The following is a 17336-nucleotide window of genomic DNA, read 5'->3' as shown; positions in this document are numbered from 1 at the left end:
ATTATTTTTTATTTTTATAATTATTTATATAAATCTCCATGTTTTTACAAAGAGGTCTTCTTTCACTTTTAATTTGCCCGTCAGTTGCTCCATTGCCAAAATATCTTCTATGATTGTAGCATAGCCGTTAGCTCTCCTCCGGCAACTCCCGAGCAGCCGGGAAACCAGGGCCAGTGGGTGACTGTTCGTAGAAGGCATAGCTTCAGACCAAAGCCCACCGAGTGCCACCAACCACTCAATGTCTCTAATAGGTATTCCCCACTTGGCGACACACCCGCTGAAGAACCGGCTCTGATCATGGGAGACTCTGTTTTGCGAAACATTGAGCTAGCGAAACCAGCGACCGTAGTCTCCATTCCTGGTTCCAGAGCGGACAACACGGAATCAAATTTGAAACTGCTGGCTAAGGCTAAACATGAATACAGTAAGATTGTTATTCACATCGGCAGTAAAGACATCCGTCTACGCCAATCAAGGGTCACTAAAGTTAGTGTTGAGTCTGTGTGTTCATATGCCAAAACAATGTCGGACTTTGTAGTTTTCTCTGGACCCCTGCTCAATTCAGCCAGTGATGAAATGTATAGTCGCTATTCATCCTTCACGGTGAACTGTTGGAAATTGATGACAATCGATCTGGGAGGCTGGCCAGATTTTGGCTTTGGAGCTGGGGCTCGATGGGCACGTTGGATCTGGAGGTCCAAGTTTAGAGAAAATTCTTCACGGGGCCATTTATCCATGAACTGTGCAACTGAGTCGCTCGTAGACTCTGACTCATCTTGAATGCCATAAACCCTTAAGCTATTCCGTCTGGACCTCGATTCTAAATTGTCTAGTTTATCCACAAGTTTTTTTTTCTACTCTTGCAGTATGTCCTCCAGTGCACAGTTTGCTTCATGACTCCACAACTCAATTTCTTCTGTGCGTGTTAGAGCTGCATTTATTTTCTCATCCCGTTCTCCCATGTCCGTGGTTATTTTAGCAAATTTCTGGTCTGTCTCCCCTATGTTCCGACAGTCCATTTCTCATTTGCGCTGTAATTTCGTCTATGAATGTTTTTAAGTCAGTTTTCTTCTTGTTTTGCAGTGCTTGGATTTGTTTGCTAATGCATTCCAAACTGCTTTGGAATGCGTCCATGTTAGCTTGTGGTGTTAGCTTGCTCTCATTATTCTCGGTTTATTTCTTTACCTTGAATGTCCAGGTTCCTTTTACTCTTCGTTTTTGTTGATGTTCCTCTCATATTCTCAGTTTTGAATTTGTTGGCGTCTCCGTCTCGAGTTTTGGTGGAGTTTTAAGTGTTAGCATGCGGGAGCTCCTGAATTACGCGTCCATGGTGCTTGTCTGTCCCCCGGAGGTCCGTCCCACAGACTTTTAAATTTGCTGTAATCAAACCCCTGACCCAGGGGTTTTAGCAAACTATAGGCCCATCTCCAACCTGGTCTTCATTTCAAAAATTTTGGAGAAAGTCGTCAGCAGTGAGCCTATTTGAAGTCTTTCAGTCAGGTTTTAGGGAACATCACAGCTGGTAAAATTCACCAACGACCTGTTACAACAGGGCTTTGTCTCAGTACTTGTCCTTCTGGATCTCAGTGCTGTATTTGATACTGTTGACCACCAGATTCTTTTACAGAGACTAGAAAATCAAATTAGTATAAATGAAACTGCTTTAAGCTGGTTCAAGTCCTATCTATCAGACAGACATCACTTTGTACATGTAAATCACAACTCATCCATGCACACTAAGGTTAGCCAAGGTAAGGTTCTGTGCTTGGCCCGATCCCATTCACAATCTATATCCTCCCACCAGGCAATGTGATCAGAAAGCACTCTATAAATTTTCTGTCTGTTCAAAACAAATCTTGAGGACTGCATACTTCCACCTTCGTAACATTGCAAAAATCAGGCATGTCCTTTCCTTAGATGCTGCTGAGAAGCTCATCCATGCATTTGTTACCTCCAGGCTGGATTACTGTAACTCTCTTTTGTCAGGATGCCCTAAAAAGTCCCTCAGAACTCTGTAGCTCAATCAGAACTCAGCACTTTCGGAGCACGTTGCTGGATCCAGAATCTCCTACCCCACCCTCCTGAGGCCTGGTACCGCTGCTGGATCCCGACCCCCCTATGGCCCTGCCTACTGCACTGATAGTGCTGCTGGATCCAGAACCCTCTCCCTGACCCTGCCTGGATCCTGCTGCTCCTGCTCTGCACTGTTCTTTTTATCCTCCCTGTCTTTCCATCTCCTTTTTCTCTCTATCTCCCCCTCTCCTTTCTCTCTCCATCTCCCTGTCTCTCCTCTCCCCCCTCTCCCTCCCTGTGGTCACAGCAGAAGGCCATCTACACTGAGTCTGGTTCTGCTCGAGGTTTCTGCCTGTTAAAAATTTTGCCCCGGGACCTGTTTCTGATTCTCTTCTTTTTTTTGAAGGTGTTGTTTTCACACCTGTAAAGTGTCTTGAGATAACTCTGTTATGAATTGGCACTTTAAATAAAACTGAAATAAAACTGAATTGAACTGAATACTGCTGATGATATGAATAATACATGTTGTCCTTGCTGACACATAGGTACTCACCTGGTGGGATCAACCTCAAAGCTGATGTGTTCAGGAGTGGTGATGACCCCTCTTAATAAAGGCTCCAGTAGCTTCTGCAGATATGCTGCCCCATAAACCTGACATAAACATTATGAAACACAGTCAAAAACATGCAAGAAACATGTCCTTTTAAGCAGGACATATCACACAGGTATTTCTAATTATTGTATGACAGAATTCCTACAGCCTTTTCTACCTTGAAACAGAAGGTCATTATTTTGCTGGCCAGACTGTTTCCTCTGAAGAGAGTCTGCATGGAGTCAGCCAGCTCCACCTCTTTAGAGAACATGTTCCACAGCAGCTGGTAAAGAAGGTGGCGGGAGTCAAACAGTGTCACCAGGACTCGAGCTAGCTCATCCTGGAAATATAATACACACATGGCTGAAAAAAATGTGGAGAAATGCTTTACATTTTGTACTTTTTGATCTCGTTTTTTCTTGATCTACCACAGCTGTGCTGAGTGCTCAGAGAACATGTCAGGACTTTCTACAAATCTGAGCAGATATTGTACGTTGACTGGAGGTATTTCAGTATTCTTCCCGCTGTCAACACAATGTCTGAGACAAGTTCTAACTCAAGAAGAGGTACACACCCACTGGGACCCAGGAACCACATTAGCTAGCGCCATGGCAATAGGCAACTCGCCCTGGTCTCCCATCATGGTGACCAGCTCCACAAGCCTCTCAAAACGGTCAGCCAACACAGTCTCTGCCAGGGTGTCAAACTCTGTTCCCTGCTGCAGGATCTTGGTCAGCACTTCCATGAAGGTGGCTCGAGTCTGCAGGTCCTTGTGGTAACCAAGACCTGGGTAGAAAATATTGGTAGTCACGGGGAAAACTGCTGGTTACTGCTAAGCAGCAAACAACATTTTTCAAACGCTGCATCTGGTAATGCTGTGGCTGACTTACCAATAGAGTGCATGAGTCCACTGTCTACGTTTGCATTGAGTAGGTTGGACATGGCCAGGACAGTGCAGTGACGGAGGGAGGCCAAGCGACGGGACATTCCTCTCTTTCGTCCCCCCACTGCTTGGCCCTCATCCTCAACCTCACTGCAGTCATTCAGTAGGTTCATGAACAGGGTAAAGTACCTGTACATCACAAACAACAGTTCACTTATTCTGTTCATTCTTAAAGGCTTTTCCATGTAGCAACTTCATCATGAGTACAGAGGGACAATTTTTTCAATATACTCAAAAGCTTCCATCCTACCCACTTTCACAATGCTTGTTCAAATGTGTTATCAGGTGGTCATGACTTTGGAATAAGAGTACTTTATTCTGTTAGTTAATAAAAAAAACAAACAAACAGCACAAAGGAAGTACCAGTTAGGAGGTATTCATTTCATTGGCTAAATGAACACACAATTTCTTCCAGTGTTTTTCTCCAATTTCCTTTTGTAAGCATATGGAGTAGGTCATCTCTTCCAGACAATGTATGCTGTTAACAATATTGACAAAGTGACAAGCAGTGGGACAAATTTTCTGAAGCACTACAACTATGTAGATAACTTTGTAGATAACTGGCAAAGCCCCTTGACAAAGCCTATAGTTAGGACTGTTCAGGCTCTGGCTGGACCAACCCCTAGTTATGCTGCTATAGGTTTAGATTGCTGGGGGAGATCCTTAGACACTGAGCTTTCAGAGCAGGGGGACTCACTCATCATGTCCCATCACCAGTACAGCACTAACTCGCCCTCTCCCCCGGAGCTCTTGTGCTCCATTTTTCTCAGCACTTGTGGAGCATGTTGCTGGATCCAGAATCTCCTACCCCGCCCTCCTGAGGCCTGGTACCGCTGCTGGATCCTGAGCCCTCTATGGCCCTGCCTATTGCACTGATAGTGCTGCTGGATCCAGAACCCACTCCATGGCCCTGCCTGGATCCTGCTGCTCCTGCTCTGCACTGTTCTCTCTATCCTCCCTGTGTCTCTCTCTCTCTTCTTTTTCTCTCTATCTCCCCCTCTCCTGTCTCTCTCCATCTCCCTGTCTCTCCCCCCTCTCCCTCCCTGCGGTCGCAGCAGAAGGCCGTCTACACTGAGTCTGGTTCTGCTCGAGGTTTCTGCCTGTTAAAAGGAAGTTTTTCCTCGCCACTGTGGCCAAATGCTTACTCAGTGTGGAGTTTTGCCCTGGGACCTGTTTCTCTCTGATTCTCTTCTTTTTTTAAATATATATGTATTTTGGAATATGTTGTTTACATACCTGTAAAGTGTCTTGAGATAACTCTGTTATGAATTGGCACTTTAAATAAAATTGAATTGAATTGAATTGAATTGAATTCATCCCACTTTGGATGGAGCAGCTCTCAAAACTAGAAATCTGACTCAGTTTCTTATTAAACCAAAACCCTGACAACCCAGAGTTGAGACCAGGAGGCAGAGTTGCAGTCCTACACGCCTCTCTGGGCTTCCAATAGAACGGTTACCCATCCAATTTCGCATAGAGACTGTGGCTGTCCCCCTACCACTTAAATTAATTAAATCACATAGAAAAAGAGGAGTTATTAATAAAAATCTAATAAAGATTAATGTCAATGCCTCCATATTTACAACAAATAGGAGAATTAAATGTGGACTGTTAAATGTTTGATCTCTCTCATCTAAAGCTGTACTAGTAAATGAGTTAATATTGGACTATAATATAGATCTAATTTGTTTAACCGAAACCTGACTTCGGCCAGAAGAATATGTCAGCTTAAATGAATCCACTCCCCAAAGTCATATTAACCCTCACATTCCTCGAGACACCGGCCGAGGAGGTGGAGTTGCCGCCATTTTTGACCCAAACCTATCATTCAATCCAAAGCCCAAAGTCAACTACCATTCATTCAAAAGCCTTATTCTTAGTCTGTCACACCCTACCTGGAAAACAATACAACCAATTTTTATTGTTGCAGTGTACCACACTCCTGGCCCATACTCACATATACATACTGAGTACATACTGAATTTCTACCGGAATTTTCAGAGTTCCTATCGAGTCTCATCCTCAAAACTAATAAAGTAATTATTATGGACGATTTCAACATCCACATGGACGATGGTAATGATAGCCTTTGGGCAGCATTTATCTCTCTATTAGATCCAATCAGCTTCTGTCAGTGCATAAACCCATTCACTGCTTCAGTCATACTCTTGACCTTGTTCTGACATATGGCATTGAAGAAGAGCATTTAATAGTCTTTGAACAAAATCCTCTTTTATCTGACTATCATTTAATAACTTTTGAGTTTGTATTATTTGACTACATACCACCAAGAAAAAACTCCTACACTAGATACCTGTCTGACAGTGGTGTGGCTAAATTTAAAGAAGCAATTCTATTGTCATTTACTTCATTATCATATCCCGATACTAGTGAACATTACAACACTAAGCAAAAGTCTTATGCCAAGTGCAGTCCCTCTCAAATTGACCATTTTGTGGACAGTGCCGCAAGCTCATTAAGGACAACGATAGACTCTGTTGCCCCACTACAAAAGAAACGTATAAAGCAAAAGAGACTTGCACCATGATATAATACAGAGGTTCACAAATTGTGAAAAATGCGCAAAAACTTGAGTGGAAATGGCGTTCCTCCAAACTTATTGAATCTCGCTCAATCTGGCAAGACAGTCTTAGATTATATAGGAAGGCCCTACGGGCTGCCAGAGCAGCCTATTAAATTAAACGAAATTAATTGAGGATAACAAACATAATCTCAGGTTTCTCTTCAGCACTGTAGCCAGGCTGACAGAGAGCCATAGTGCTATTGAGCCTTGTATCCCTGTGACCCTCAGCAGCAATGACTTGATAACCTTTTTTAATGACAAGATTTTAAACATTAGAGACAAAATTCAACAGCTACTGATATCAGCTGGTACTGATCGACATCCAAACACTGTAACCTTACAAACAGCGGTAGAACCAAATAATCATCCTGACTGCTTTCTCCCATTGACACTCATCAGTTATATTCATCCAAGTCAACAACATGCCTCTTAGACCCCATCCCTACTAACCTACTCAAAGAAGCTTTACCCTTACTTAGCACCTGTCTATTAGACATGATCAATCTGTCCCTGATAACAGGCTATGTACCCCAGTCCTTTAAAGTAGCTGTAGTCAAACCTCTCCTTAAAAAATACACACTTGACCCAGAGGTTTTAAGCAACTATAGACCAATAGCTAACCTTGTCTGTGGAGATTCTCAGTGATCCAGGTCATATTCAAACAACAGAAGATTGACTTGAAGACGTTTCACTGCGAATCCAAGCAACTTCATCAGTTCTGAAAAAGTATATCTAAACTTCCATTTCTTTCTAAGATCCTTCAGAGAACAGTCGCCAATCAGCTATGTCAGAATCAGAATCAGAATTCCTTTATTTATCCCTGAAGGGAAATTCTTGTTCTTACAGACATTGCACGTGCAGTATTCCCGACCAAAAAGGAGAAAAGTGCGGAGTATAAAAATAGGATAAACAAATAAAGATAGGATAAACAAAAACTAAAATCGCAAAGTACAGGTATTTACAATGTATTCAAATTTTTTAAGAAAATTTAAAATACAGGTATGTACATGTGTAAAAAAACCAATATATACATTGTATATATAAAGTGAGTGTGTGACTTTCTTGATAATAATAACTTATTAGAGAATTTTCAATCTGGCTTTAGAGCTCATCATAGCACTGGTCAAAGTCACAAATGACCTCCTCCTGGCATCAGACAAGGGATTTATCTCTGTCCTTGTACTGTTAGACCTTAGTGCTGCATTTGACACCATTGACCATTCCATCTTATTGCACAGATTGGAACACCTAATTGGCAATAAAGGAACCGCATTAAGCTGGTTTCAGTCTTATTTATCAGATCGATTTCAATTTGTTCATGTTAATACTCACAAAATTTAGTCACGGAGTTTCCCAAGGTTCTGTCCTCAGGCCAATACTATTCACCCTTTATATGCTTCACATGTGATATTATTAGAAAACACTCCATACATTTTCATTGTTATGGAGATGACACACAATTCAATCAATGAAACCAGAAGAAACAAATCAGCTAGTCAAACTGCAGGCATGTCTTAAAGACATAACAACCTGGATGACTTGAAATGTTTTACTTCTAAGTTCAGACAAAACTGAAGTTATTGTTCTGGGCCCTGAACACCTTAGAAACAAATTATCCAGTGATACAGCAATGCTAAATGGCTTAGCCATGGCCTCAAGCTCCACTATAAGGAATATAGGAATTATTTTTGACCAGGACATGTCCTTTAACTCACACATAACAAATATTTCAAAGGCTGCATTCTTTCACCTCCGCAATATTGCAAAAATTGGGCGCATTCCGAGGGAAAAGTTACATGTTCAGCTGACAATTTTTAAATTTGATGAGAGATTTCACCAATTTTGATGATTACATTAGTAATTAATGGCTTTCCTCATTCACTATTTGTTTGTATTGAAAGGCCATAGTCTTTTTGATGTCCTTTTCAATTTGTAAACAGGATGTAAACTTGCCAAAACACTACCAACTTGTTCATGGTTCAACCTCATACGACCATTCCATGGCCAAAGTACCCTAAGATCTGTCACTAGTTATACATTATCATAACTGCTATATATTTGTGTTAGGCATGCTATACATGCCTAACACAAACATATGCAGATATCTGCCCCCCGCCCAGCAAATATGAATATCCTGACAGAAACTACTTTAAAAAAAATCTTCGTGAATGTTTGTTAAGCAGTTGTGTGTGTCTTACTTGAGGAAGAGCTGAGATTTAGCCTCCATCAGTTCCACTCCGTCTCCTTCCTCAGGCTGCAGAGGAAGACCAGCTAAGAGAGACACTACTGCCTCCATACTGGCCTGGTCCAGGTCCCTGCATGCATATACAGATAAAAGAATACACGAGTGAGGAGGGAGCTCTCTCAGTCTCTTACAGAGTATTTGTTGAGTTGAGCAAACATTGCAGAGATGCACCTAGTTAGACACTTGATGTCATCATCCGCAGCTTGATTGGAGGTTCCCATCACCCAGTCGGTCAGGTACTCCACCATCTTATTCCTACAAAAAGAGGAAGGAAACAACATAAAGCCTTAACCCAGGTTTGAGGGTGTCATTACTACTTTCACATCCCTTGAATCTGTCTAACTAATGTATTTAAATCCTGCTCAGAGTGCACTGAGCACACTGATAAGTAAAATCTTATGTCAGGGTATATGTAATTTTGTATCATTTAAATGGTATATACCACAATATAGCAACTGCTCTGTAAATTCAAGTAATACATGGTTAAAAATAACACTACAGTAATTAAATTACATTTTAATATCTTATTCTTTCATTTGGAACTTACACACAAACAAAAACAACTGCCACACCTGAGACAACACTTGAATTAAATACCAAAGACTACCAAAGACATACCAAAGACAGTCTTTCACAAGTTTTAATGCCTCCTTCTCTGTATTTAGAATATCATGCGTCTCCTCCGTGTTTCACTGTCGCTCTCTTCTTCTGCAGTGGTTGGAAAACCAGCTTAGAGGTTCATTACTGCCCCTAACTGCTGCTCTCAAGTCATGTGAGAGCATGGTTAGCAGTCTTGTCCAAATTATGTTGCCTTAGGACCAGGGATGGACGATATGTTAGCGTTTACGATATATCGTCAAAAACATTCCCCACGGTAAGAATATGTCATCCCACAACTAAAACGATAAATTTCCATTGATGACGTATGTAGGTGCGCGACACGTGTTGCCCAAAGCGTGTGGAATAATGACAACAATGGCAGAAGGCAGAGCAGATACACTGGGCTCATTCCTAAATGGGGATCCAGCTCTGTTATCTGGAACTGGTTTGGTTTTTCTGATGCGGAGCAGCAATTTACCACGTGCAAGGTTTGCAAACAAATAGTGCACACAAAGGACAGTAACACGACTAATTTGTCCCACCACCTCAAACACAAGCACAAACCGTAATACGGCGACAGTCAGAAAATGCGCAAGGATGCAGAAGCAGCGTCAACTTCATCCAAAGAAATCATTAACTCAGACAAAACTTGCCGATGCATTTGCTCATTCTACACCGTATGATGATCGGAACCAACGGTGGAAAGAATTAACGGAGGCAGTTGTGATTTTTATAAGGTAAGTTATTTTTGCTGTTTGCACTGTTTTTTTACTGCCTGTGTGCCAAAAAGTTTTAATACATTTTTAATAAATAATAGATTCTGCTCTCACATTTCAGACTTGTTTGTTTGGTGTCACTCACTACATTTTTGTAGTACAGGTGTACTACTTGAACTTAATTGATGTAGTTTAGTAGCCTTTATTATTATTTTGGTGATAAATTTATAGTCAAAAAGACTAGGCTGAATTGGTGTTTATTTATCATAATTTTTATCGTTACCGTGATTAATACCAGAAATTATCGGAATAATTTTTTAGTCCATATCGTCTATCCCTACTTAGGACAAAGCTGGATTTGTACAAATCACAAGATCAGGTGAGACTGCAGCCTTGATTTGCTACACAACCAATTGTGAATATACAGCAGAGACAATTGTGTGGTAGAAACAGTATTTCCATATCTCTGCCTGGGGACATCTGCACCGCTGGACAACATGCACACCATAATGCCCAACCCTAACAGGTATCTGGTGCGGTTTTGTCACTGCAGAGAGAGAAGTGTATGCTGTCACTGACCTGAATTTCATCTCCTGACAGAAGGACAGGTCATCTCGTCTCTCCATCATGACCTCCACCAGCTGGCATAGTTTGGTTTTGATCTGGATTGCATGGACTACGTTACCCAGGATGCGCACATACCTGAGGGATGGAACATAGGCCAACACACCTCAGAACACTAGGTTCTATATTTAAGACACAATGCAACAAAAAATAGCTTTACACTATATGTTAGTCAATTCTCCACAAGGTTTAACCACCAAAACATTTTAAGAAAACCTGAATTAAGAATTAAGAATCACTTTATTGGCAGCATTTATATTTTTTACATACACGCATTGAATTTGTCTTCTGCATTTAACCCATCCTTAGTTGAACATACATACAACACCCAGGAAATTACGCGCAGTGAAACCCACAGGAGCAGTGGGCAGCATCAAGTGCCCGCGGAGCAAATTGGGGGTTAAGTGCATTGAAGCACTGAAGATATAACCATTGTATGGGAAGCCCCAAAGGCGTACATAAGAGAAAAATTCATAGCACAAGTCACTAAAGGGAAACCAGGATTAAAGATTTAGAAAAGGAGATAAAAGATAAGGAATTAGATCTGTTGAAACACTTTTCTAATGGGAAATTTCAAGAACTCTGTAAGCTTAAATACTCTTCACATTCTCACACAATCTCACCTGAGATTTATAATAAAAAAGCAGAATATGCACTTTATAGAATGAAAACAAACTTTTATGAAGGTGGAGAAAAAAATGGAAAAATTATAAGCTATACAGTTAAAGGAAAAAATCTTTGCTAATACCATACCAGTTATAAAACAGGGGGATGCACAATTTTTTGCTGCTAAAGACATAAATAGAATATTACAATATTATGAGAAGTTATTCACTTCTTCCATTTCTCCTGATGCTGCACAAGAAAATATAGAACAGTTTCTCCTTAATATAGATGTACCCAAGGTCTCACCTCAGGAGGCATCTGGATTGGAATCACCCATAACTGAGACTGAAATAAGGCAGGCAATTTCTTCAATGAGAAATGGGAAGTCACTGTGTTATGACGAACTTCCAGTGGAATATGATAAAGCCTTTGCACATGTTGTTGTGCCAGTGTTACAGAGGGTGTGTCAGGAGTTATTTGACAAGGGTTGTGCAGCTCCAACTTTTAATGAAGCGGTAATCTCACTAATTCCCAACACAGGTAAAAATGCAGCTGGTCCCTCCAATTTTAGACCTATAAGCCTGATCAATCTTGACTGTAAGATTCTTACAAAAATTTTAGCAGCACGTTTACAATTGGTTTTACCAAGTATCATTCACCCTAATCAGGTTGGTCTTATGAAAAATAGAACTTCAACTGACAATGTCAGACTCCGGTTACACATTAATGTGGCTGAGTCAATCCCAAAATACGCCTATAAATGCCATTTCCTTAGATGCAGAGACAGTCTTTGATAGGGTGGAGTGGCAGTTTTTGTTCTCCGCGGTATCTCATTTCAGCTTCAACTTTAACTTCATTAAATGGATAAAATTGCTGTATAAGGAACCCAAGTCAGCAGTGATGAGAAACGGAATAATCTCCCCCTTCTTTAATTTGACTCGATTAACTCGACAGGGATGTTCATTGAGTCCATTATTGTTCATCATCTTTTTAAAGGTTCTAGCAGTGTCTGTTAGAGCACACGCTGGGATAAGAGGAGTAACGGGAGGAGACAAAGAACTGTTACTATACTATATGCTGATGATATCTTAGCAGTAGTATCCAAGTCTTTAATATCTTTGCCACATCTGATGGACACCATACAATCCTTTTCAAAATTTTCAGGCTACTCCATCAACTGGAGCAAATCCGAGGCAATGCCTCTTTCTAAGTCATGTATTTCATCTATAGGGGAGAAATTTAATTTTAGATGGGTACGACAGGGAATGAAGTCTCTTGGCATCAAACTTTCTGAGGATATAGACAAAATAGTGGCGCTAAACTTTAACCCCTTACTTCAAAAGATAAACATAAATCTTGATAAATGGGCAAAATTAAAACTATCTCTGTGTGAAAAAATTAATGATTGTCGCCCCACAGTTCAATTATGTGGCAATGATGCTACCAATTAAGATACCATCCACCACTTTTAGAAAACTGGATGATGTAATTAAAGAATTTTTATGGAGTGGGAAAAGACCACAAATTCAACTGAGAAAGCTATGTGCACATAAAGAGAAAGGAGGGCTGGGCCTCCCAGATCTTAGATTGTACTATTTGTACAGGGGGAAGGGGTGTGTACAGATATGGCACATGTACATATTAGTTGATATTATTATGTACCTACTGTCTTGTGTATTTGCTGCCTGTGCTATGTCTGCCACTAGAGAGTTAATTCTTAATAATATACTACCTGTTCCTGTATGGAGAAACATGAGTTTGCCATGTATCAAACCTTTGAAAAGTTCAATAAAAACTTTCTGGTGTAATCTGGTGGCACCTGTTTCTTTAAATGATTTTTTTCTTACAGGTCTTTGTGTCAATAAATGCAAACTGGAGTACGGTTCAATAATAGCCAATGCAATTCAAAATTTCAGGAAAATAGAAAGAATATACGATTGGACATGCACGTATGGCAATATTCTTTAACAGTTTTCTTAAGTGGAGAGTACTTCATTTCACCTCTGTTAAAAATCAGGAATCCACAATTTAGGAGATATTATGAATGATGATGGGTTAAGAAGCTTTCAGGATTTGAGTGAAACATTTAAACTGTGATCAAACTCTTTCTTTTTATATATACAATTATGTTTTGCCTTAAGGGCAGCAGGTATATTGACTGACAGGAAACCTACTAATCATCCAAAAATGGAATTATTTAAGAAAGAAAATAAGAAATTAAGAAATATTGGGGCTAACTAAAGGGCACGTCTCTGCAATTTATAACAGTGTGTTGGAACATATATGCAGACTTCTTAAGTTATAACAAACGGGTGGAATAAGGACTGCTCTGAAACATCTATAGACTGGCCTAGAGTTTGGATAAGTAGTTGTGAGGAATGTTGCTCTTTCCTCACAACTACTTATTTAACACCAAAGCGGCACTTCATAATTCAGTTATCTGCTTCTCCAAATTGTAACCTATGTTACTTGAATCAAATGGTAAAACATCTCTCTGATGCACTTGACTCCAAATATATGCTTCTAAATGATGATTCCTGGCAAAACTTTAACCATATGCAAAGGTTGCTGTGGCTATCTTCATGTACAATAGCTAGAAAGATGTTGGCGGTTAGGTGGCAACCACCGCACTCACTCTCTATGCATCAATGAATTTACTATTTAATAGAGATGTTATCTCTGGAGCTCTCTGTTGCCAAGCTGAATGGAGCAGGCCAGTGTGTGTGCTCAAAGTTAGGAAGGAGGCACTCGATATACCTCAAGCTATGATTTTTCCTTAATATTATCTTATATTTTTATGTATTTATCCAAAATATCCAGCATGCTGAGAAATTAAGAGAAAGATCTGTAGGATGGGGTTGTTTAGGGTGTACTATAACTATAAAATACGCAGGTGTTCTATGTTACGTGTTTACATGTATTTATATGTATATTTATTCTTAATTATCTATTTCTTTTTGTTTTTATGATTTATGTCTTGGCACATGTATGCGTGTATGTTTATATTACTTGTCTGCAGTGACAGACATATGCTGATCTGCACCTGCTCTCCAATAAAAAAAAAAGAAAAAGAAATAAAAAATATATATAATATATATATAAATATGTCCCACCAGTCACAAAAGGGTGTTGCCAAGTTCACCCTATTATGTTTTACTCTTGCTATTTTGCTTTTAACTATTCCATATCAGTACGCTGCACTTAGACTGATTACTGACCTGACCAGGTTGAGCATCATGGTCTCAATGCTGGCCTGTCCCAGGTGTTCAGAGCTGCCCTCTGTGTGGTTATCTAACAGGTTCTTCATGATGGCTATGGTCTGCTCCACAAACTGGGTGTTAGTGTCATTGATAGGGACCTGGAAGCAGGAGAGGCACCGAGTACATTTCATGTAGAAACATAACTAGGGTACACATGTGTGTATCACAACAAGGAAACTGACTCTGGTTCTCCACATACTTACACACACTTAAGAGCCTACATATGAATTTAAACAATTGTTCCATGAGCAAAAGACATGCCGCAGTGATACTCACCGGTCCCTGTGTGTCAAAAAACTTGCCAATGCTGTTCCGCAGCTTGTTGAAGAGCATGGGGTAGAGGGCAGGGCTGAGCTCCAGACCCAGCAGATCTTTCACGTTGGTGCGAACATGGAGGCCAACCCTGTCATGGCCACAAACCAACAAAGACAGCAGCCGGTCCAAGAAGCGGCTAACGGGTGTCTCACTGGAGGCCGACGAGGAGCAGGAGGAGGCTGCGGCCACAGGGTTGGACATATCACAGGGACCCATGGAGATCATGGAGTGCTTGCGCTCAGCAGGAGGGCCCATCGGTGGGCTGTAGGTGGCTGGGCCAGGGGTGCTGCGTTGCTGGAGACATACACCACCCAGTGCACACAGGAAGCCTGTCATGTTGATCCACTCCTGCTGTGTTTGTGGGGGGGGGGGACAGAGACGGGAGGGACATAGAGACTGAACACCAGGGGCACATTTCCACATAGAAGCCGCACGTATTATGCAACAGCAACATAAATGAATAAGCTGTGATTGTGTACACTTTACAACCATTTGTTGATCCACACTGATTACCTCCTCAGTTTTTGTTCTGAGCAATTTTTAGAATTAGTCAGTATTCACCCATATAGACGCACACATTCTCTGACAGAGGCTACCATGCAAGGTGCAAACTGCTTTTCAGAAGAGAAAACTATTCAAAAAAACAGTCACACCAATGGAAGAGCGATTTTACGTATGATGCATGATGTAATGTATGATGTCATCAGATGGTTTTAGCTACTTTCTGTGGAAAATAGCTGTCAACCCTAGCAAGAACTGTAAAATTATGAATTAAAAACGCAGTATGACAAGCTGAAAAGGTTAAGATAACGTTCACATAACGCTTTGAAAAAACACTCATTAAACCCACATTAATTTGATATAGTGGTACATTGGGCCACCACACAATGTAGGACTCGAAAGGGCACGTGATCTCGCAATGCACTGTGTGCCACGGTCATCATTTTTGCGGGCAAAAGTTTTGCGTTTACATCACTTCGCGTTACATACGGTGCTGCGAGAGAGAGAGACACACACCATTAAAAAATGGACCGTACAAAAGAGAAAGGCAATGGACCGTACCGAGACAAGCTGGGCCCCTTTCCAAAGACTCGGTGCCTCAAAAAAATTAGAAAAATTGGTGGAATCGATCCATATGAGCGCATGTGTACTTATCTGGGTTTGCACATTGTATTTTCATTTGTTACTTCATTTGCCATGTTATTTATCTGTTTGCACAAAATCTTCTGCTGTAGGCACCTTATTTACACTGTAACTGGAACTTTTACAGTGTCACTGCACTGCACAATAATGTCTGTAATAAACTGAAAAGAAAAAAGTGTTCAGACAATATTGCTTGAGTAGATGGCATGGTCTCACAGAGGACTTCTTATGGCTCAATTAAAGTAGTTGGAATATAGTTTCATATATTGCTACTGAGCTACAATATTTATTATCACCATCAGGCATAGTGTTATTAACTTTCTTTGTAAAGCGCAGGCCTGGTGTTTGTCACCATATGAGCAACAGGTGAGGAGATTTTCCTGTGCCTGACATATCAATGACATGTTAAGGATAAACAGAAATAAGCAGAGGAAGATTAACAGCCATTCATTTTATTTTCAGAAAAACACCACCGTCTCCTTGTTAGCTCAGAGAGCCGAGGTCCTCAGCTTTGCTTCCACGTTGGAAATGAGAAGAATCTCACCCCATCATTTTTTTTTACCAAAGCGATCATGTGAACGATTGTGGAAGTTAACGATACAGCACTTTTTAACATGTTAAAACAAAACAACAGAACACAAGAGCAGCGTGATGCATGCAGCGAGCATAAACACACTTTTCAGTAGCCCGCAAAGCCCACAATGCATTGCGGTTTTCCCACTCAGCTACATCACACTTTCGAGCCCTATTAACGTGGGTGAACATGATGGGTAATAGATGAGTGAATCTGAGAGGACTCAGCCATCATCACTGCTGATCATAAAGTGCAACAGCAACTGTAAGCAAACCGTGAACTGGATAGGGGTGGCACTGAAACCTGCTTTTAAATGGGCCACGGTGCAAAATTATTATATATTAACAACCACAGAATAAAAGTTATTGGTTCTGCTCTTGGTGCTGGAGAGGTTAAGAAAACAGATTTCAGATTTATTATTGTTCAAAAAAAGTTATCTTGCCCATTTCACATCTCACCAATTCTGTTTCTGATGAAAACATTTGTCTACAATACATTTTCACTATTCCTTATACAGAAAAAAGATCTCTGTCGGAGCCTGTGTGCGGCTATGGAACAGCTGTCACCCACACTGAAGCACTGTCCAGCACACACAGCATAAAGCGGACATAGAGCAAACATTCTAAAAATTACACCAGTTACATCTGAGATATCACATTTGATCAGAAGGCCATCACTACAAAAAGCTATACAAAGAAAGCCCTTCTGTGATATACTTACCTGCCCATCATCTGCCTTGTTTTTGGGGAAGTTAAGAATCTGTTTTGTGGCCTGGTCCCATTTAGCATATGTTTCTTCCCAAGCCTGAAGGTGGAACCAACAGACATTAAACTGTACATGAGCGATGCTGCACAAACAGAGGTGAGAGTAAACCGAGTCATAACAAATGCTAGCCTAACAACACACACGAAGTACATGGGTTTAAATTATACTGTTTGGTTCACATGCTATACAGTCAGCTAGTATCCCTTTTAAAATAACAGATCTTTCACAGATTTTTTTTTTTTACACCTCTTCAGACTTTTTTTTAGCTCTGTTTTGCAGACTCATTTCCATCAAATAGTTCTTGCTTGTTTCATTCTGGTCTATCAGTTAAAAAGGTGAATTTTAATACTACATAA

The 17336-nt window shown here is 40.6% G+C and overlaps 1 protein-coding gene across 3 annotated transcripts in view; it reads right to left on the bottom strand.

The window, feature by feature from the left end:
• The window catches only part of nf1a (neurofibromin 1a), a 109308-nt gene that overhangs the window by 64797 nt on the left and 27175 nt on the right, over positions 1 to 17336 (bottom strand). For 2 of the 3 annotated variants that reach the window (XM_046388066.1, XM_046388068.1), the window contains exons 19-28: positions 16936 to 17019; positions 14460 to 14849; positions 14142 to 14281; positions 10273 to 10395; positions 8549 to 8632; positions 8331 to 8447; positions 3496 to 3677; positions 3180 to 3391; positions 2784 to 2945; positions 2567 to 2664 (exon numbers count right to left, since the gene is read on the bottom strand). In XM_046388066.1, the coding sequence (XP_046244022.1) occupies positions 2567 to 2664; positions 2784 to 2945; positions 3180 to 3391; positions 3496 to 3677; positions 8331 to 8447; positions 8549 to 8632; positions 10273 to 10395; positions 14142 to 14281; positions 14460 to 14849; positions 16936 to 17019 (1592 nt within the window). The remainder of the gene's footprint in view (positions 1 to 2566; positions 2665 to 2783; positions 2946 to 3179; positions 3392 to 3495; positions 3678 to 8330; positions 8448 to 8548; positions 8633 to 10272; positions 10396 to 14141; positions 14282 to 14459; positions 14850 to 16935; positions 17020 to 17336) is intronic. The other variant, XM_046388067.1, reaches the window with a different exon arrangement.

This window comes from Scatophagus argus, chromosome 5 (genome assembly GCF_020382885.2).
Source record: "Scatophagus argus isolate fScaArg1 chromosome 5, fScaArg1.pri, whole genome shotgun sequence".
In the NCBI taxonomy this organism is placed as follows: domain Eukaryota; kingdom Metazoa; phylum Chordata; class Actinopteri; family Scatophagidae; genus Scatophagus; species Scatophagus argus.
This window is presented reverse-complemented; position numbering and strand designations above follow the sequence as displayed.